Consider the following 22,786-nt stretch of genomic DNA (forward strand, 5'->3'; position numbering starts at 1 on the left):
CCTGATTTTATCATCCTAATTATTTTTTACCCTTCCAACTTTATGTCAGTCAAGCACGCTGTCAAAGTCCCCTTACATTGTCTCTTTTTCTTCTTTTTAAAGATTTTTTTTTTGATGTGGACCATTTTTAAAGTCTTTATTGAATTTGTTACGATATTGCTTCTGTTTTATATCTTGGTTTTTTGGCCGTGAAGCATGTGGGATCTTAGTTCCCCGACCTGGGATCGAACCCGCACCCCCTGCATTGGAAGCGTAGAGTCTTAACCACTGGACCGCCAGGGAAGTAAGTCCCTGTCTTTTTTTCTATTATTTATTTTTTTTAAATATTGCTTTGAATTGGACCATTTTTAAAGTCTTTATTGAATTTGTTACAATATTGCTTCTGTCTTATGTTTTGGTTTTTTGGTTGCGAGGCACGTGGGAATCTTAGCTCCCCGACCAGGGATTGAACTCACACCCCCTGCAATGGAAGGTGAAGTCTTAACCACTGGACCGCCAGGGAAGTCCCTTCTATTATTTTTTTAAGTATTAAAAAATCACTCTTACACATATTTCTATGACTGTGGTTGTGGTTATATAACTGTATGTGTTTGTCAAAACTCATGGAATCATACAGCAAAAAGAGTAAATTTAAATGTATGTGAATTACAACTGAAAAAAAAATCAGCCTTATATCCCAAATACTCATTTACATTTTTCTCCCAGATTAGGTCTCACTAACTTATTCTGATTGACAATCTCTGCAAAATGTATTACTATTCTAACAGAGTTTTCCCAGATTTTGTATTTTTATTCATCTGAGGTCAATGCATTCTAGAGTTTGATACCTTGAAAAAGCATCAGGATTTGTTTACCAGGCCACTCAACCCAGTGAATGTATTATTACCATTTTATCAATTCCCATAATATAAAATTCAAAGAAAAAGTGATGGAATGTGGAATAAGGTGAAAATAGTATTTAAAAAATTAAAATCCTTCACAGAACTGGGTTAAAAAATCAAATTACAGGCCTGTCATTCTTGCCTAGGAGTGGAAGTTAGACAATTTTCCACACATAAGTTTGACAAGGATTTAAAAAAATACCCTTCAGTACTGGTGAAGGTCTTGCGAGACATACTCTCAGACAGCAGGAGAAAGAGGGTGAAGTAATAGAACCTTCTTAGCCATTTGAAACTATCTAACAAGAACTTAAAGAATTCAACTGGAATACATATATATACTGATAAAATCTAGAAAGAATTACATCAAATTTTTAGCAGTAGCCAGCCATTTCTAGCTGATGAAAGACATGTTGTTTTTTTTTTAATGCTTTATATTTTAAAAAATAATTTTAAAATTTCTACAATGAGCCCATGTTAGTTTTATAATTAGGAAAAATGCAGTACATATTTATAAAAATACCAATTAAAGAACACGGAGGAATATAAACCACAAAAGGAAAGAAGCAGGGATAAAATAATTTTTTGTAAAGATATACCTGTCACTGATAGGAATTCTCAAAATAAAATATGTCTTCCAGGTAGTCAATAATTTTATAAAGAATTTTTGTTCAGAGAATGAACAGTATTTCCCTTGTGAAGCTTGAGTGCTACAGAGGATTCAAATATACAGTATTTCTAAAAGGGACACTTGCACTCCCTCCAAACAATATTTTCCAAATGAGAAGCTTTATACAGAGCTAGTAAATACTATAAATTCATACCTTGAAGAACGATGCTCTGGTTTATTTCGTTCGTTTCGATCTGTAAAGAAAGAAGACAGTTACATTTTAAAATGCTCTTCAGACGTCCTGGAAAAGAAGTTCTTACATCCCAGCTGCCGTACCCTTAGATTTCACAAAGGACTGTTCAAAGGTTGCTGTGTCTTCCCCCTGTAAGGCTCTTCTTCAGAGTTGAAAGGATTTGTCTGACAGAGGAGGTACGAAGGATACAAAGAAGGACAGGCATGTAAGGTTTTTACAGTTTGTTAAAATCATCTACTTAGAAAATATATCATTACACATATTGTTCCATTTTCAAAGATCTCTGCTGTTTTAAACACTTTGCTAAAACCAAAACAAATTTAGCTAAGGAAAGAAAGTAAGGAAACTGAAAAGCCACAAATTACTCAGCTCAAAAAAATCATTCCATGAATCATGGTTGGCAAAAGCTTCTAACAGGATGGGGAGGGGGAAAAAATGAGCAGTCAGCTACATCTGCAAATACACTGAGACCAGTACAGCCTCCTTAACTCTCTATCACCCAGAACTTTTCAGAAGTTGGATTTCCATGTTTCACAGATAATTAGGTCTAATGTGCCGTAAGGCAGTGGTTCTCAACCAGTGTCAACTTTGCTCCTCCTCCCCAAGGGGACATCTGGCAATGCCTGGAGACTTTTTTTGGTTGTCACAGCTGGGGAGAAGGAGCTACTAGCATCTGGTGGGTAGGGACAACGGATGCCACTAACCACCCTACAAAGCATCCTACAACAAAGAATAATCTCACCCAAAATATCAACAGTGCTGAAGTTGAGAAATCAGGAGCCTGGCTGCTTTAAGTTTTTAAAAATGCCTCTTTGCCCTGCTCTGAAATGCTCTTAATCAGCCTGAAGACTATTATATACAAGAGAAAGAGCCACGAAACCCACAGGCTGTCTTTTCTTTTGACTCTGAGTAATTATTTTTTCTTCAGTACATGCTTAAAAATAAATAAATAAATAAATGAAGTAAAAAGATCTCAGTGTTATGAAAAAACTAACAACAGAAAGCAGTGGGTAAGCCACAATAAAATCCTACACGATGGCTTTTAAAAATCCTATGCAATGTTATCAAAATACAGTTCTCTAAAGTATCTTCTGAATTAACACTAACATGATATAATTTAATGGCGAAACAAAGATTAGACAGGAATTCTCTTTTTTTTTTTTTTCCTTAATTTTACTGCTGATGGAGTAGCATAAAGGCAACGAAGACATTCTCTAAAACTTCTTAAGAGAGATTTATGGAAGAAAAGGAATCAGATTTACAGAGTTAAATATAAATTCTTTCTGAATGGGTTCATAATAAAAAAGAAATGTCTTTTTAAACCAAGGAGTTAGCACACAGGAAGGCACTGTACTCTGAAACACTAACAAGTAGGAAGAGTCACAATAAAACATGTTTGTTAAGATATAATGCTCTTCAAAAGGCACAAGGTTAATATGCTTCTGGTTCCAATTTCTCTACACACTGAGTGTTACTGCCGCTTTTAAAACTGTTGTTTTAATTTAACTTGGTTTACCCCTCCCTTAAATAAAAATAGAGTTTTTCACTTGTTGAGTACTAAAAATTTAAAGTCAGGGATACAGCACACATTTTAATCATTTTTTCTATCGCTCCTCTTCAGCTTCTAGCCTGTTAGTTTTGCTAACAAAAGTAAAGTATGATGTCTCAAGGTAAAGCTAGAAACTAGATGTAGATCAGCTATCCTCATAACAAAGCAACAAGTCTTACCTGTGGCTAAGGATGAGCTAAAAGTCTGCCCGTAACGCCATTTGCTGTGGCTGTGGTCCTAGTTTCATTCAGTTTTATTAGGCATGTAATAGCGAATTCCCCTACAAATCTTCCTAGTCGTACAACACACAGGAGGAGGGGAGAAACAGAGTCACAATGCATGTAAACAAGACTCAGCATCTGAGGGCTTTTCCTCCAGGGCCTGTTCTGATTGGCAGATGTGCTATGATCAGTCTGCACAGCTGGAATGTGGCCATTCAGGAAGTGAATGGCTCATGGTTCTCCTTCTTTCCTGGTTAAAACAGGAAATTCTACAGTCATTTTAATACTTTCTGCTCTAAGAAAATACAAATGCCTCCCCACTGTACTTCCCTATTGAGAAGTAATTAAAATCTGAGACAATAACTTGATAATCTGTTGGAGGACATTTTAAACATTTCCTCCCAAATTCACTCTTAGGTGTTACATGTGTTACATTTCTATGTAAATATGCATACACAGTTACTCCTAAAACCCATCTATTTGATAATTTGAGGGTAAGGGTAAATTATCCATTACTCACAATCTTCCCCAGCCCCTAGCTCTTGGCAATGGAAAACAAATTAAAATACATGTTCTTGGCTTGATCTTTTTTCTTAAAGTATACAAATAATTGTACTTCACATTTTGCCATAAGCCATCTTTTAGCTTGAAAACATATAAATATGTAGTGTCTGTATGTTGTGTACCTCTGTGTCTACACATATTTTTATATACTTATTTTAAGCAAAGTAATTTTCATGATAGCCGAGGCTATTGTGCAATTGTCAAGAGATACACTAGTGGTAACACTGAATTTCTGGCAAAATAGTAAGTGGTTATTTTGATCCAAAAGCTAAGCCTGAACAAAACAAAGCACTGAGGGCAGATTTGGGATCTGGATCTTGCCAACAATAATAAAACATTTGGATTAAAATCCCCTTACGAAAAATGAGAACAGATCTGTAGCAAGCATGGAAATTTCATCTTGACTATATACAGTGCTTTAAGCATATGGTTTCTATTTATTTCAAATTAAGTACTCTTTGGCACACTCCCCCCCAATTTTTTTCAGAGTTTCTAATTTTTAAATAATTAGAATATACTTGCAAAGGCTTCCCGAACTTTTACATAATTAGAAATCACACAGATAACTTACTAGCCCAAAGTCTCACCATTTCCACAAAGAAAAGAGTTATTAAAGATAAGAATGCCCCAACTCTAAAATTTAGTTGCCAAATGGTGCACATTTGCTGTGGATAATGCACTAACTCTGGGGGCCCACCGAGTAGAGCGTGATGATCTTTAGGTCACTCAGAGATGAGCAGTACACTCTCAATGTGAAGGTCAGCATGGCTGGGTGGCTGGGTGAAAGTGTGTTGGTTTCGTAGGTGTATGTCACCCCCCCACACACACACACACACATGCAAGGGAGAGACAGAGAGAGGGAGAACGAGAGACCTTGCATTCCCTGTCCCCATTCACGCACGTCTCCTAGTTGATAAAGCTAATTGAGGGAATGGAAGAATACCCTGCAAGAAGAACAAAGGCAGAAAGTAGGCAGAACTCGTGCAAAGGGTGCTGAAGCCTGGATGTGTGTAAATGTTGTGAGGACATGGAAAGGAGGCAACGTGCACATCAAGGGGACCAAGAATCAGGAGAGTGCTGGGAAGTTTCCATGGGTCTGTGTGAGAACTCTAGATTACCCAAATTTTCCTGCCATGATGACTCCTGCTTCTAAGTAATCTGACATACATGATTCCAATGTTCATATATTTAGGTGGTATACCACCATTGCAGAAATAGGCCCTTATTCTGGCAGGGATAGCTTTTTGGGAATGGCTAGACAGATGCTACTGATGCTAATTATTCAGGGTGATTCTGAATCTAGTAATATGACAAACACTTTGAAATGAAGATGACAAAAATGCAAATGTCATCTTTTGCTTTGATTAAAACTAAGAAGAATGGCCAACTCAGAGCTTATTAGAATCTATTGTAAGACATTCAGGCTTTGAGGATTTGGCTCTGATCACTTAACTGGAGAGAAAAATCAAACCCCACTGGGTAGGGACTTACACTACTTGCTCAAGTCGGCAACAAAAGGTCCTAAATCATTCTTTGAAATTAGTGGGAAGACAGTCCGTGGGAATGAAAATACATAGAGTGGGAATCTGTCTTGTACCTCATATTGGAATACTAACATGTCTCTTTAGAATGACTATCATCTGTGAAGGGATTCTGGATCAGACTCCAAAGCATTACTTACATACTCCGGCTTGGGAGTATGTATGACTAGTTTATGTTTTTTAAAAAAATGGTCAATGCCAGTCAGTATTAACTGAAAGATACACACATTCTGAAGAATTCTTTGCACCTATGATATTATCGCCTCTTTACTTATGATAAGCAGAATAAATAAAACAATGAATCCCTCCATTAGAAGACAGGGTATCTACGCAGGGTTCACAAATCCTACTTTAATGACTCTTTAAAAGATAGCAAAACTGGTTCTACTCAAATAGAACGTGAATGGAATTTTATATATCTCAGATGAGAGTTTCAGAGGCTTTCCTAAAATCTTTAAATGGTTCTTATATGTAGGCTGAGAAAATGGCAAACACGTCTACTTGAAAAAAATCCAGCATTCGTTCTAGAAATTACTGACACCAGTTAATACCTATTCACCTCCTCTTTCTTTTTTCTCCTTCTTCTTTTATTTATTTATTTTTTTTGGCTGTGTTGGGTCCTTGTTGCTGAGCTTGGGCTTTCTCTAGTTGTGGCGAGCAGGGGCTACTCTTTGTTGCAGTGTGCAGGTCTCTCATTGCGGTGGCCTCTCTTGTTGTGGAGCACAGGCCCTAGGCACGGGGTCTTCAGTAGTTGCAGCACGCGGGCTCAGTAGTTGAGGCACACGGGCCCTAGAGTGTGCGGGCTTCAGTAGTTGCGGCACGTGGGCTCAGTAGTTGTGGCACATGGGCTCTAGGGCGTGCGGGCTTCAGTAGTTGCGGCACGCGGGCTCAGTAGTTGCGGCACACGGGCCCTAGAGCGTGCGGGCTTCAGTAGTTGCAGCGCGTGGGCTCAGTAGTTGTGGCACATGGGCTCTAGGGCGTGTGGGCTTCAGTAGTTGTGGCACGCGGGCTCAGTAGTTGTGGCTCGCGGGCTTAGTTGCTCAGCGGCATGTGGAACCTTCCTGGACCAGGGCTCGAACCTGTGTCCCCTGCACTGGCAGGCTTCTCAACCACTGCGTCACCAGGGAAGTCCCTCACCTCCTCTTTCTAATTTCATTTCACCACCCTCATTCAGGTGTGTTTCCAGACTGATTTTTAGCCACTTTTCAGACTCCCACAGTGACTAGTATATTGCTCTTTTAAATGGTAGGTTTTCAGTACATATGTACCTGTTGTTGTTGAACTTAAGCAAGAAAGTTACTATTCTCTTGGTCCAAGGAATGAAAGACAACATCTGTGAGTGACCATTGCAGGAGAGAAGTGAGGTGTATTTACATGAGCGCTGCCCACGCTTCTGTGCGTAAGTGGAAAAGTCTGGTCTACAGCACTGCCAATACTGACGTCTTTCATTAATTCTAATTATAAAGCGCCTCAACTCGTTCAAACGCAGCACGCTAAAATCACAGGGGGAGAGAAATTAGAGAGGGAAGGGAAGTTTTTTCCACGTGGAAGTTATGTTTCAACAAAGAAACAGACTGTCTCTGGAATCTTGTTTTCTCCTTCCCATGCCTGCTGCCTTTACCTGCATTTTAGGTTCTGATCAGCACTTGTCTGAATGGTTGTGTCTTGATCGAATATTCTGGTTCCTGTCTCTTCCCCTCTGAAACAGCCGTATTGCTGGCCAGATAAGTCCATGCCTCAGAGAAATTACAAATCACTATGTGCCCCAGACCCTGAGAGGACTCCATGAGGTAATGACAGTGACATCCTTAGAACGTTGCCTGTGCACAGTAATAAATGTCAGCTGCCATCTGGCATTAAAAGGCCAGCTATTGACTAGGTGGAGTGACTAGTACTGCAGAGTAGTGATTGCACAAGTTTCTTAACCTCTCTACACCTCAGTTTTCTCATCTACAAAATGGGGAAGAATACTATCTTTATAGAGGTTTTGTGAGGATAAATGAATTAAAGTGTATAAAGAGCTTAGCGCAGTACCTGGAACATAAGTTTTACAACTTGAATTCTGCCACAACTATTCTTTTTTCTTTTCTTTTTTTTTTTTTTCTGGCATGCCACACAGATTGCAGGGTCTGGTTCCCTGACCAGGGATTGAACCCAGGCCACAGCCCAGAATCCTAACCACTAGGCCACCAGGGAACTCCCCTGTTACGACTATTCTTATTATCTTTCATGCCTGGCTCAAGAACCACCTTCTTCATGAAACTGTCCCTGACTCTTCTTTCTCTTCAGCACCCTTGTATTAGTTTCCTGTTGCCGCTGTAACAAATCACCTCAACCTTTGTGGCTTAAAACAACAAAGATGTATTATCTTACAGTTCTAGAGGTGAGAAGTCAAAATAGGTCTTACAAGGCTAAAATCGAGGTGTGTGCATGGCTATATTCCTTTTGGAGGTCCTAGGGAAGAATCAGTTTCCTTGTCTTTTCCAACTTCTCAAGGTCACCTGCATTCCTGGGCTTGTGGCCCCTTCCTCCAACAATGTAGCATCTTTAAATCTCTGACCCTGACCTCTGCTTCCAACTCCCTCTTCCATTGTGGAGAAGCCTTATTATTGATTACATTGGGGCTGCCGGGATAATGCAAAATAATGTTACATCAAGATCAGTTGATGAGGAACCTTAATTCCTCTTTGCCATGCAATACAACACATGATCACAGGTGCCAGGGATTAGGACATGACATCTCTGAGGGGAGAGCATTATTCTGCCTACCACATCCTACCTGAACTCTCGTACTATCTATACCATTCACTTGACATTTAGCAATGCTAAATAATACTGTATTATTTAGTTTTAGGCATCTGTCTACCCCCTTATCCTATCAGTGTGTCTGATGAAGGCAGGACTCTATCTTAGACTCTGCTTCACAGACTGCCCTCTGTAAATATTTGTTGATAACGGTAATATCCAATGCCCTCCCAAGCCCTTTCCTTTCCTGCGCTGCATTCTTTAGGCTGTGGTTGGTTCACTGATATATCTGATATTGCTGAAAAATGTGCCTTCCTAAGAATTCCCAAACATTTTTACTTTTTATAAACACCCTAGTGATTTAAGAATCACCTCTGCCCTAAAACAATCCACATTTGGTCTATTCTTCTGTCTCAGAGTAGCTCTCACCAAACCAAACTACACACAAGAGAAAAAAAAAAAAAAAACTACATAGCACATTTGAACTGGAAGAAGAATCAGATATTTGATAACAGGCTGCTACTTCTTTTTAATAATTCTTCCTTAAATAGTTCAACTGAATCATTTTGATTGTTGAGTGCAACTCACTACTGAAAGAGGCTTTATATGATTTGAGTTTTTTATGTTAGTTTCACAGATGAAACACCAGAGCTACCATCTACACTGCCCATGTTCACCTGAAAGTGAATTCGGTAGACACTTCTGTAAGATGGGCATTTCATCAGGGCCACTCAGGTCCTGGGAGGCAAGGTGATGAGGGGAGTAGATGGAAGCAGGCTTCGCAGCAAGGTGTCCTCAACACTCCCTGCTGCTGCCACCTCAAGCTCCCTAGTGAGTCTCTTAATAATTACTTTTGTAACTCTCTTTTTAAATAAATTTATATATTTTATTTATTTATTTTTGGCTGTGTTGGGTCTTCGTTGCTGTGCACGGACTTTCTCTAGTTGTGGTGAGTGGGGGCTACTCTTTGTTGTGGAGCATAGGCTCTAGGCTCACGGGCTTCAGTAGTTGTGGCACGTGGGCTCAGTAGTTGTGGCGCACAGGCTTAGCTGCTCTGTGGCATGTGGGATCTTCCTGGACCAGGGCTTGAACCCATGTCCCCTGCATTGGCAGGCAGATTCTTAACCACTGCGCCACCAGGGAAGCCCCTTTTGTAACTCTTCTTGTTACACAATCTCACTTTTTCAGCAAGTGAAACTTGTGATTTAAGATGGGATAAAAAGAGCTTTTAGTTAAAAAAAAATCTCTATTCCCCCAACTGCTAAGGTAAAAATATTACACCCATATTCAAAATATTAGGCCATTCCTAAGGGTTTTTCTAAAGGAGGCATAAATTTTACCTAGAATAAGATATGCTACAAGAAAGGTAACCTGAGAAAGTGACCCAATAACAGGGATTGCTTTCAGTGTTTCCCAAATTCTAAGAACCTCTGGGGTAGTCACAAAGCATATTAGTATCTTAAAGCCTCTAAGAAATATTACAATTAAAAAAATCTGTTCAACTTTAACTAGCATTTCCCAAACTAATTTGAAGATGAAACATCTCGTACAAAATCAGACTTGATATCTGGTACCTTAGCATGAACAATGTTATTTCATTATCACCATCCACTCCCCTGGGAACCCAAGGTCCCTTTACAGGGCTAGTATTTGCATGTCCATGTCCAGCACCACCCCTGACATGTAGATGGCACTTTTCTAATTAACTGAACTCCAGCTGATGTAGGGCCAGGCACAGTACCCAAACGCAAAAAGCAGTAGGAACTAATGATAAACAAATCCCCCAACCCGATCGGGTTATACCCTGATCTTTGAAGATTATATTAAATGTGTCCTTCCTTTAATCCCATCACTTATTTATCTTTGATTTTGCATTGTTTGGGTTAATTTGTGCATGTTAGAATTACAGGTTCCACAAAGAAGGTTCGTGCATGTAGTGCTTCCAGGTCTCTACTCCCGGGTCATACCCATAATGGGAAATCAGTTGCTATTTCAGGATGACAACCTAGATAGAGGTTAAGGGCAGGAACTCTAGGTCAGACAGGCCTGTTTTGAGTTCTTGCTCCACTGTTTGTATATTACCTGCATGACCTTAGACAGACAGTTAGCCTCTGTAAGCCTCAGCATCCACATGTAGAAGGGGGACATGTCATAGTAGTACTCAACAAGCTGAACAAGGATTAAATGAAGAGATGCATATAAAGGATAGCATGGTGGCTGACCATGATAAATGCTCAATAAATGTTTACTATTATGATGATAATATGAGGGATACAGAATATTCATAGAGTTCATAATACTGTGAGTAGAATTATCTAAAAGGTTAATCATCCTTTGTCCAATACGGATTTTGAAATTCTGTAGGATTTTTTTCTTGCTTATTACTGGTGAAGAGGACAGGAATGCACTAATAAATAATTTCCAAAATCTTCCTTTACCCAATGGCTCCAGCCTCTTTCGTTTCCCCTTCTTTTGAACCAAGGGCTACTACGAAAAATTAATACATATGATTTTCACTTTTTTTTCATTTTCCCACTGCAGCCTCTGACAGAAGTGATAAATAAGCCCCGAAAGTAAGCAGCAGAAGGGAGAAAGAGAACTAAAAGGCAGACACAGGTAGTTCCTTCAGGATGAAAAACTGTGCCAACCAAGGATCACCAACCCTCCCATCCCTTGAAGTCTTTTCCCAATCTGAATTCATCCTCAAGGTGTTAAGTCCTCACAGTCATTTTCTGAGACTCAAGATTCTAACATGAATTTCCTGAGAAGGATGAATGAGTGATATAAGGACAGAAACTAAATAGATTAAATATAGATATTTTATCTGTTTATGAAATTACTGAAATCTGCCTCCGTATTTTAGGATTCTATGGATTTCTTCTACAAGAATCCGGAAAACAAAGATTAAAATGCATTATTTCAGGTGTCAAAGGATAGGTAACATCTCTAACCACAGGTTGCCTTTTCAGCTGTTAGGGTAAAAATAAAGATGATTCTTTTCCCCCTTAAAGGGCAAAAAGGCCCATTCTCACTGCTCCTCTCCCTTTAGTTCAGGATGAATTTGCAGATGTTGCAACAAGGTTTTACCTCAGTAGAACTGACTCTGCAAAGTGAGCAAATATCAGAAACCACTGGAACCAAGAGACTCCCTTATCTGGGCAAGCAGGAAACAAAGGGAAGATCACATTATTCCAAATACCACACACCTCACTCTGATGTGCAAACCTTTCCTACATGGTTGAGTTTTCTGATCTGAGTCTTCAAACAGATTGTTATCCACAGTGGGGCAGTCTTGGCCTCTAATCTAGAATGATGAAAAACATTTTTTTTCTTTTAATCAAGAAAAGGTAGGCTTCCCTGGTGGCGCAGTGGTTGAGAATCTGCCTGCCAATGCAGGGGACACGGGTTCGAGCCCTGGTCTGGGAAGATCCCACATGCCGCGGAGCGACAAGGCCCGTGAGCCACAGTTGCTGAGCCTGCACGTCTGGAACCTGTGCTCCGCAACAAGAGGGGCCGCGATAGTGAGAGGCCCGCGCACCGCGATGAAGAGTGGCCCCCGCTCTCCGCAACTAGAGAAAGCCCTCGCACAGAAACGAAGACCCAACACAGCCAGAAATAAATAAATAAATAAATAAATAAATAAATAAATAAACAAATAAATAAATAAATAAATAAATAAAATTAAAAAAAAAAAAAAAAAAAAAAAAAGAAAAGGTAAGGTCACATCCAAGCCTGGCCACGTTACCTTACTGACGGGTAGAGAATGTATTCTCTGTACAACAACACACGGCTTCTTGCAAGTTCGGGCCCACCGAGCTCCTTCCTCTCCACTCCATTAACAAACTACCATTCACACAGGCACCTTCAAAGGCTGCTGGAACCCAGACAAGGAGCGTGCCCAGTGGCCCCCTTCTGCTCTTCAGCTGTGTGGCTCAGTTCTGACTCTTCACAGTTCTTAACACACAGGAACTCGGGGTGAGAGGAGGCCCGAGAGGCATCTGACATCTCTGCTTTGAAGCTTGTTTCCCACGGGCAGAAATAATGCTTTCCCTCCAACCCCCCCCCAGGCCTCCCACCCCCGCCAACACACACAGTGCCCCGCACCTGTTGGCACTTAATCACATTTTGACTCACGTTATAATTCTCTTTATGTCTTCACGCTTCCACCACTGTCAGTTCCTCTAAGACAGGGCCTTACGTACCCTGTAATGCTGGGCAGAGCCCCTTACACACAGTAGGGAAACCTAAGTATCTGTCATTGAATATACTGGTATGAAACCTCTCCAACACCTCTGCAAAGTGGACAGCCTTTGTGTTGCTGGTGTTTTTTTGGAGGGGGCGGCTGTTATTAATTCCTAGAGAAGAGATTCTGTGCATTACCATGGGAAGGCTTCAAATAATTTTGATTTGGAATGAAAGCATTTTGAAGTGCTACTGCAGAGTTGCAGAATTAGTAAAAACATATTCATGTCACGAAAAAATGCACTGTTTAAGTGAGGGCGGGGAGGCAATGCGATGATCACAGAGAAGTACAGGAAGCTGCGCAAGGGATTCACTTCTGTGGGTGCCAGGTCACAAAAAACAGTTGAGGTCAATTCGAGAACTGGCTATCAGTGGGCCAACCCCACCACCAATGACAGCTGTTATTCACCCAGCGTTTACCATGTTAGAAGCATTCTTAATACATTCGCATTTAATCTTCACAGAAGTCCCATGATGCAAGTCTTTTCCATTTTACTGATGAGAAAACAGAGTCTCAGAGAAGCCAGTTAAATTAAAAGGGAGCATGAATTTTCAATCTGGATCTGAAGAATCCCAAAGTCCCTGCTCTTCCCACTACCATCAGAAGGCAGGCTGACCCACTCGTTTGATGAACCACAGGGTAAATGTGCAGAAATGCTGTTCACCAGAAGCCACACTTATATTTCAGCATCAGATGGTGTATCGTTTAGAGACTGAATCCAGGGCCTCAAATTCCTTCCAACTGTTTCTGAGGTTTTCTTCAGCTCCACAAAACATACAAACGCCCTCTTATAAATTCCTAAGAATACAGAAGATTTTGACTTGGGCGTCTTATAACAAGATGCCTGAGCTGGGCAAACAGTTTCAATTCACTACCTTGTGCTCTCAATAATCTTATGCTACTAACATGAAATTTATGGGCTCAACAGAGTATGGACACAGGTACATGATGGGAGGGACAATTCATTTAAAAATTAACAGATTGTGAGACAAGCTTGAATTCTGTTGGAATACTGTTTGTTGTTAATTCCTGTACCCTCGGAGTGAAATTTTTAAAAAAGAATAAAGTGACCTCAGAGAATTATTATATTTTTATAGGATACCAATCTGGATGTTGCTGATTTTCTTTTCAAATACAATTAGCTATCTTTTTTATTGCAATGCAAAGTCCACTCTTAATGACAGCTAAGACACACAAACATTGGGGGATGAGGAGGAAGAACTATAAGATATATTAGCCACATGACCAGAAATTGGCTCTGGGGCAGCTGGTGTGTCATTTATGCACACCAGACTTTCAGATATCTTGGGTTGACCTGTCATCACCACACTACTCCACACCCAGACTCATGGGCACATGGTGAAATATGTTTGTTTGCATCATTCATGGATTAACCCATGCGCCACAGGCAGTTAAAAATTAGGTCTGAAAAACAGAGTGATCATTTGGTCAGGGGACAAATCCAGCAATATAGGGATGAAATACAGGACCTATTCAACGTTGTCAGAAACCAAAGTAAGGTGTTGTGTGCTTTCTCCTCACAGAGCTGTAAATGAAACACCAGTAGATGTAGGTGAGTGAGATAATCTTAGCCACTTTCTGGCTCAGTTTGCTCAGGTAGAGAGCTCTCTGATCTACTCAGCTCTGGGGCCAGAGAAAAAAGAAACAAAGATAATGCTGACTGTCTTGGAGGATAAGAGATTAAGGAATACAGCTGGAACACAACAAAATCTGCTTTCAACAAATTCACAATCCATGTTGAGGACTGTAAGAACAAACAATTTCTAAAGCATAATGCGAATACAAAAAGTACATAAGAACCTTAACATCCTTGATTGACATATCAACAAGAATTGTGAGAATCTGCAAAGTCTTCAACAAAAATATTTGCACAAATTCCCAGACCTCTCTCAAATAACAATTTCATCAAAATCCACGTATTTCCTGTGTATATCTTTGTAGCATGAGTCAACTGCATTTTCATCTTTCACTACAGTTTTATCAATCACTTGCACAGCTGTACTTACCTTGCAGCAGGAATAAAAAAATTCCTGCATCAGCTGACATGCAAATTACTTGGACTTACAGAGTTGCTAGTGAATAATCAAATAGTGAATATCAAAATAAATGAATGCCCAAGAGCTACCAAAATACAGAATTATAAGAGGTTTAGTTGGGACTAAGAAATCTCCAAAGGCTTCCCAGAGTAGATAGCATTTGATTTGAGCATCACTTCATTTTTTTAAAACAGTATTTATTTATTTATTCATTCATTCATTCTTTCATTCATTCATGTGGCTGCCCCTCGCGGCTTGTGGAATCTTAGTTCCCTGACCAGGGATTGAATCTGGGCCCATGGCAGTGAAGGCGCTGAGTCCTAACCACTGGACCGCCAGGGAATTCCCTGAGCATCACTTTAGGTTGGCAAAATTTGAGAAGTAAAAAGGGATGAAGGGCATCTAAGTTTAGGAGAATCATATGTACAAAAGTGTGACTGCGAAGAACTGAGGGAAAGTGTTGAGTAATCCAGTTGTAGGTAGACCTCAAGGTGTGAGGAAAATATTTTGGGAGATAATATTACAAAATTAAGTCAGGATCACTTAGAGCAATTCATGAATGTCATGCCTTAGCATCTGTACTTTTCTGTAGGCAATGGAGGAAAGGTAACCTGGTGGGATGGACTTGGGAGAGGGGTGGGGAATGGAAGCAGAGAGACCACTAACAACGGTATAAACCAGGATTAAAAGCAGACGTAAGGAGAGAGTAAGAAGAAATGAAAGTGGGAAGGTTGAGGGGATACGACGGGATTAGGAATGGATGGTACGGTTTTGCAGGAGGAAGCAGCAGTAATGACATGGTACGGGGCATCTGCTACCAGTAACTGAGGTTAGCAAAAAAGCAAGATAAGGAAGCAAGCAAGATGAGAGAACAGGCAAGGAGATTTTAGGGTTAGGATATATTAAGTTTGAGGCTTCTAAGTGAAAAATCACATGGAAATGTTTACTTGACTCATTCAAGATGGCTGAATAAGTAGTTACATCCACCTCCCCTCCCTCTAAATGTGAAATGACAATAAAATAGAACTTAAAAAACTGAATGGGGGCTTCCCTGGTGGCCCAGTGGTTGAGAGTCTGCCTGCCAATGCAGGGGACACGGGTTCCAGCCCTGGTCTGGGAAGATCCCACATGCCGCGGAGCAGCTGGGCCCGTGAGCCACAACTACTGAGCCTGCGCGTCTGGAGCCTGTGCTCCGCAACAGGAGAGGCCGCGATAGTGAGAGGCCCGTGCACTGCAATGAAGAGTGGCCCCCGCTCACCGCAACAAGAGAAAGCCCTCGCACAGAAACGAAGACCCAACACAGCTAAAAATAAAAACAAAACAAAACAAAAATGGAATGGAACCATAACAAACAAACAAACAAACCAAGAATGAGAGTCATCAAGGGATCAGAGATCCTGAGAAACCAGGGTCCAAGACATCAGAGGTTAAACAGGAATCCTCCCTAGGGAGCTCCTTCTGCATCAAAGAATAAAAAGTAGGCCCTGAAGCAACCAAAAAGACAGTTAATTAAAGAGCTGCATTCAGGTTACCAGATCCAGCTACTCAGCAGTGCCCAGCCCACTCCACAACCAATTACACCTTAATAGCCAGTCAAGGCTTCCCTTTTGAGCTAAAGGCAGAAAATTGCTGTCCACACAAAGTTGGTGATCTGCCTGGGAAGATTCCCTTTGGGGGACCTGGGGCTTGCAAGGGAAAAAGACTAGAGTTTAAGGTAATTTACGATTTACGGTAACTTCAGTCCCAGAAATGGAGAGATGGAGAAGACATGTCCTAGAGGTAAAATACAGTCAACTACTCCATCTCCAGATACATCTAACCCCTTCCTTATTTTGGCAATTTGGGGGGGGTCCTGAGCTTGCCTTCCTCCTCCCCTACAGGAAAGCCCACCTATTACTGGTACACCCATTACTATACCTGTTGACACAGGCAGTTACATCATCCAGAAGAAAGCATTTCTGGAGAAACAAACCCACTACCTATACCAATCAATTTAGTCTTTTATTTATAAACATGTACCTACAACCAATGATAAGCAAACATCTACGGAAAATCAATAACATAAAAATAGAAAGACCAAAATGTACGATCATCTCTGGATCAAAAAGAAAGAAAATTTACGGAATAAAAGGGAACATTTAAGATATTCTAATTGGCATCCTCATATGTGAACAAGCATGTTACATCTATAAAAGAAGATTCTGCCATGAAAAAGGAGCAACCAGAGAATAAGAAACAGTTCTTGGAAATTAAATATGATTGTGAATATAAAAGATTAAACAGGCTAAAAACCAGAATAGACACAGCTGAAAGCTGAATTTGAAATCTGAAAAGTAAGTTGACAGAATTTTTAAAAACACAAAGAGATGAAGATAAAAATTAATAGCAATGGAGACTAGATTTAGGAGGTGCACATCATTTCTAAAATTAGCATTTCAGGAGAAGAAAATAGAGAGGCTAGAAGGGACAAAATGCTCAAAAAGTGACAGATGAAAAGTTATGAACAAGAAATAATCTATCCTGAGAACTTAGTACATAAACATCCAGAAGGAGATTTATTTTAGGAACATGCTCTAAAATTCTGTCAGGAGAAAATCTCTCAAGAAGGATGGACAAAGGAAAGGCAAAAAGAAAAGGTTTTTATGGCTCTGTTCACTCTGCTATAATATCTATAGAGAGGGGTTGCTGGAGGAGAGCTCATAAGCCCAAGAGAACTTCTGGAAACAGAAAACTGCAAATCAGGAGAAGATGAAACAGAGATTATGGGAATAAAAAAGTCTAGGGAAGTTCTGTTCACTAGGTATTCAATAAGAAGAAGATTCTGCAATATGAGGCTTAACTTCTCCATCACTCTCAGCATTGACGAGATATTATTGTACCAAAGCATGAGTTATATGATTTTCATATATTTGACTTTAAGAAGTGGCTAAGAATCCACAAGAAAATACCACTTGATACCCACTAGGATGGCTATAATTGAAAAGGCAGATAACAATAAGTGTGAAAAAGGATGTGGAGAAAATGGAACCCTCACGCACTGCTGGTGTGAATGTAAAATGTTGCAGCCTCTTTGAAAGCAGCCAAAAGTTACCATATGACCCGGAAATTCCACTCCTAGATGTATACCCAAGAGAAATGAAAACATACGCCCACACAAAAACTTGTTCACAAATTTTTATAACACCATTATTCATAATAGTCAAAAAGTGGAAACAATCCTCAAATCCATCAACTGGTGAATGGATAAGTAAAATATGATATAGTCATACAATGTAATATTATTCAGCAATAAAAAGGAATGAAGTATTGATATATGCTACACATGGATGAACCTTGATAACATTAGGTTAAGTAAAAGAAGCTAGTCACAAAGAGACCACATATTCAATGATTCCATTTCATGTGGAATGTTCAGAATAGGCAATCTATAGAAAGACAGATAGAAAGTCAATTCGTGGTTTCCTAAGGCTGGGAAGGATGAGGGGTGAGGGTGAAAGGGTTCAGGGTTTTTTCTTGGGGTGATGAAATGCTCCAACACTGGTTATGGTGATGGGTGCACAACTCTGTGAACATACTAAAAACTATTGCATTGTATACTTTAAATAGGTGAATTATATGATATGTGAATTATATTTAATGAAGCTTTTACCAAAAAAAAGTTGCTAAAAATAATAGTCCTGATTAAATGAGTGAATGGCTGAGGTTTTTATTTTAATATTTATGGAAGATTAAGACTACATGAATTGGAACTCTGAATATTCAAATTTTATAAGTTCAGATTTCCAATTTAAAATAGTGTAGAAGTGGATTTCTGGTTCTTTAATATTTGTGAAGTTCACATATTGGCCCGTCTCAACTGGAGAGAATTGGTAATAATCTGAGCTGCGCTTACTGACTTCCATTTCATGTGCCATGTGCATCAACCCTAACCCTCATAGCCCTGCAATTATTCTCATTTGAAAATGTGGAAACTGAAGTTCCCAGAGGGTAACTAACTTGCCCAGGATCACAAGACCAGCAAAGGGCAGAACTGGGACTGGGAACTCAGCTTGGTCTGACTCCAATCTCCTGCTCAAGATGGCTTTTCACAGCAGCACATTCCTGATCTACCTTTTTTTTTTAATAAATTTATTTATTTTTTACTTTATTTATTTTTGGCTGTGTTGGGTCTTCGTTACTACGCGTAGGCTTTCCTGATCTATCTTTTTTTTTTTTAATTATTTATTTTTGGCTGTGTTGGGTCTTTGTATCTGTGCGAGGGCTTTCTCTAGTTGTGGCAAGCGGGGGCCACTCTTCATCGCGGTGCGCGGGCCTCTCACTATCACGGCCTCTCTTGTTGCGGAGCACAGGCTCCAGACTCGCAGGCTCAGTAGTTGTGGCTCACGGGCCTAGTTGCTCCGCGGCATGTGCGATCTTCCCAGACCAGGGCTGGAACCCGTGTCCCCTGCATTGGCAGGCAGATTCTCAACCACTGCGCCACCAGGGAAGCCCCCTGATCTATCTTTTAAAATAAATAGTAAAAGAAAGTAAAAACATCACATGTCTATTAATAAGTCAAAATTTTGCTTGTAAAAAGAAAAAAACTGCAATGAAATAGAAAGGGGAAGATGTATTTAGAAGTACAGGTTTTATATGACTTTAAACTGTTCTTTATACCCTTGGGTGACAGTTGATTGGGAAATTAATGACAATATTCTAAGACATAAAGCCTCTGGTATGATGGCTTCAATAATAAAGGGGTTTGTATTTAACTAGGGCTAGAAGATTCTTAATCTCTAAATATGATACATGGGAAATAAAAACGAAAAATGATCTTTCAATAAAAAGCTGTAAGAAAGTCTCCCAAACATAGATTTGGCATTGATAGTAGTACAGCTAATTAAGCTGGAGGAATCAAGAGGGAAAAAAGAATAAGCAGAAGAAATTTCCAATAATAACTCCAGGTAAAAGACACACTGATAATTCCACAGGAATAATTCTGACTATTAGACAAATTGTAAAAGGATTTAGAGAGAACAGAATATCTCCAAACTTTTCTTCCTTTTTCCCAGAAACAAACAGCATTGTTTAGAGGAAAGACCTCTCACTGGTTCTCTCTCCTCAAACTTTATGATGTTAATCAACTAAGGGCAAATAAAGCTGCAAAAAATCACTTAATATGTAAGTTGAGAGTACTCTGTTAAGATCAAATAAAAAATACAATAAATAGCAAATAAAAATGTAAGCCCTTACACTGTAATAGGGAAAAAGAAATGTCTCTGGCTTTCTGTTTCTCTCCATAAATACCATTAACATGCGGGAGTCAAACTGTATTAAGGGGTAAGTTAAGTGATTTCCATCTCTGGTAAGGACAACTGACAACATGAAGTTCTTAACTGTTTTAGGCATTCATACCATGTTGCCTACTGGCAGAAATTAAGTCATAAATGGACAAAGAGATTAACAAATGGTAATCAATATTGTTATTATTTTGAAAGATCAAAACAAAGCATAAGATATTAGATCTATACCATGTGTTTCCAAAGCTATTTCCTAAGTCAATGCATCACAACTGTTGGAGAAAAACTGAATATTCAAAAACTCTTGATTTATTACTCCTTTCCTGAGTATTGAGGAAAACTGTCATTCTTTGATATAAGCTAAGGGAAGACCGAGTAATGTGGTTTGAGAATCACTGCCAAAAAGGAGACAAACCATAAACAGAGAAATTTTCGAATCCTTGCAAGAACAAGAACTGAACAGGGAATGTATCTCCAAACACATCCTCTTCAAAAAGTGAAAAACTCAATGGATTTTCAAGACTCATTGTGGAATTTAACTTCCAAAGTGTTAACATATGTTTCTTCAAAGCATTAGCAGGCGCTGATTGGTAGGGAAGCTAAGTGATTTCTGTGGGTTAGTGAAATAGCTACTGGCACCTGAATTTAATAATAAGGAAAGGAAAGCTGATTTGACCTTTAAGAGTCTATAGTAAACAAGACATGGACATCTTACTGTGAAGCCACAGAATCTTTTCACATCTTGGAAAAAAGAATGCTTAAGGATTTTCTTGAGTTCAAAGACACCTTAATACATGGCTGTGGGGAACTACACCTGTAGGTTTTAGAGACACCGTTCAAAACTTTAATAGGGGGAGGAGTCAAGATGGTGGGGTGGGAAGGCGTGGAGTTACCGTCTCCCCACAACTAGGGCACCTGCCGGCTGCTGGTGGGGGACTCTGACTCCCAAGGAGATGGGAGGAACCCCAGAATGAACTGGTAGGGCATAGGGAGACTGAGGCGGGGAGAAGTGGAGGCCAGACAGGATCGGTGCCCCTGAGGCCAGGGAGATCAGGAGAGGCAGGCGGGAGGGGCCCTCCCAGACCCCAGACCGGAGGAGCAGGAGAGGGCGTTTGCCCTGCCCACTCGAGCCCAGGAAGCCTTCTGGGCTCCCAGGTGAGGTCCCCTGCCCTCTGAGACCAGGGGTGGGGACACGCCTGGGCCCCTGCTCTTCCTAGAGCCTAAGCCCCACCTCCCACAGCCCCCAGGGCCTTTTCCAGCCCTGAGGGTCCTGAGCATTGGCCCCGCCCACCATCCAACCTTATCCTTGATTAGGCCCTTCTCTCCACAGCCAAGGCCTTCCCCCTGCAACCTTTTTTTTTTTTCTTTTCCCTCCTCTTTTTTACTACTGTGGAACCTTGCAGTTGTTGATTCATCTATATTTTTATTTTTACATTCTTTCTAATACATCTGTTAATTTCCTAGTCTAATTTTATCTTTTACTTTGTTATTATTTTCTTTTTTTTTTTTTGCCACCCCACGTGGCTTGTGGGATCTTGATTTGCGAGCCCGGGGTCGGGCGGAAGCTCCTGAGGTGGGAGCTCCAAGTCCGAACCACTGGACCAACAGAGAACCTCAGACTCCAGGGAATATTCATCAGAGTGAGGTCTCACAGAGTTCCTCATCTCAGCACCAAGACCCAGCTCTACCCAATAGCTTACAAACTCCAGTGTTGGAAGCCTCAGGCCAAACAGCCACTAAAACAGGAACACAATCCCACAGATAAACAAAGAAAAAAATTGGAATGGCAAAACAATATGTCACAGGTGAAGAAGCAAGGTAAAAACTTACAAGACCAAATAAATGAAGAGGAAATAGGCAATCTACATGAAAAAGAATTCAGAGTAATTATAGTAAAGATGATCCAGAATCTCGGAAACAGAATGGAAGCACAGAATGAGAAAATATAAGAAATGTTTAACAAAGACCTAGAAGAACTAAAGAACAAAAAAGCAGGGATGAACAACACAATAACCGAAATGAAAAACACACTAGAAGGAATCAATAGTAGAATAACTGAGGCAGAAGAATGGATAAGTGACCTGGAAGACAGAATGGTGGAAATCACTGCCGTGGAACAGAATAAAGAAAAAAGAGTGAAAAGAACTGAAGACAATCTCAGAGACCTCTGGGACAACACTAAATGCACCAACATTCGAATTATAGGGGTCCCAGAAGAAGAGAAAAAGAAAGGGTCTGAGAAAATATTTGAAGAGATTATAGTGGAAAACTTCCCTAACATGGGAAAGGAAATAGTCACCCAAGTCCAGGAAGCACAGAGAGTCGCATACAGGATAAACCCTAATAAAAACACACCAAGACACAAATTAATCAAACTAACAAAAATTAAATTCAAAGAAAGAATATTAAAAACAGCAAGGGAAAAACAAAAAATAACATACAAAGGAATCCTCATAAGGTTATCAGCTGATTTTTCAGTGGAAACTCTGCAGGCCAGAAGGGAGTAGCAGGATATACTTAAAGTGATGAAAGAGAAAAACCTACAATCAAGATTACTCTACCCAGCAAGGATCTCACTCAGATTTGATGGAGAAGTCAAAAGCTTTTCAGACAAACAAAAGCTAAGAGAATTCAGCACCACCAAACCAGCTTTACAACAAATACTAAAGAAACTTCTCTAAGTGGGAAACACAAGAGAAGAAAAAGACACACAAAAACAAACCCAAAACAATTAAGAAAATGGTAATAAGAACATACATATCGACCTTGAATGTAAATGGATTAAATGCCCCAACCAAAAGACACAGGCTCACTGAATGGATACAAAAACAAGACCCATATATATG

The 22,786-nt window shown here is 40.0% G+C and overlaps 1 protein-coding gene across 18 annotated transcripts in view; it reads right to left on the reverse strand.

Moving 5' to 3' along the window:
* The window catches only part of SH3D19 (SH3 domain containing 19), a 185,508-nt gene that overhangs the window by 104,552 nt on the left and 58,170 nt on the right, over positions 1–22,786 (reverse strand). For 12 of the 18 annotated variants that reach the window (XM_036853925.1, XM_036853924.1, XM_036853929.1 and 9 more), the window contains exon 2: positions 1,703–1,742. The exons of 2 other annotated variants lie outside the window; for them this stretch is intronic. In XM_036853925.1, coding sequence (XP_036709820.1) covers positions 1,703–1,742 — 40 coding nt within the window. Of the gene's footprint in view, positions 1–1,702; positions 1,743–1,824; positions 2,107–3,469; positions 3,647–22,786 lie in introns of those variants that run through there. 4 more of the 18 variants (XM_036853928.1, XM_036853941.1, XM_036853927.1 and 1 more) reach the window with 4 other exon arrangements.

Source organism: Balaenoptera musculus, chromosome 5 (genome assembly GCF_009873245.2).
Source record: "Balaenoptera musculus isolate JJ_BM4_2016_0621 chromosome 5, mBalMus1.pri.v3, whole genome shotgun sequence".
Taxonomy (NCBI): Eukaryota; Metazoa; Chordata; class Mammalia; order Artiodactyla; family Balaenopteridae; genus Balaenoptera; species Balaenoptera musculus.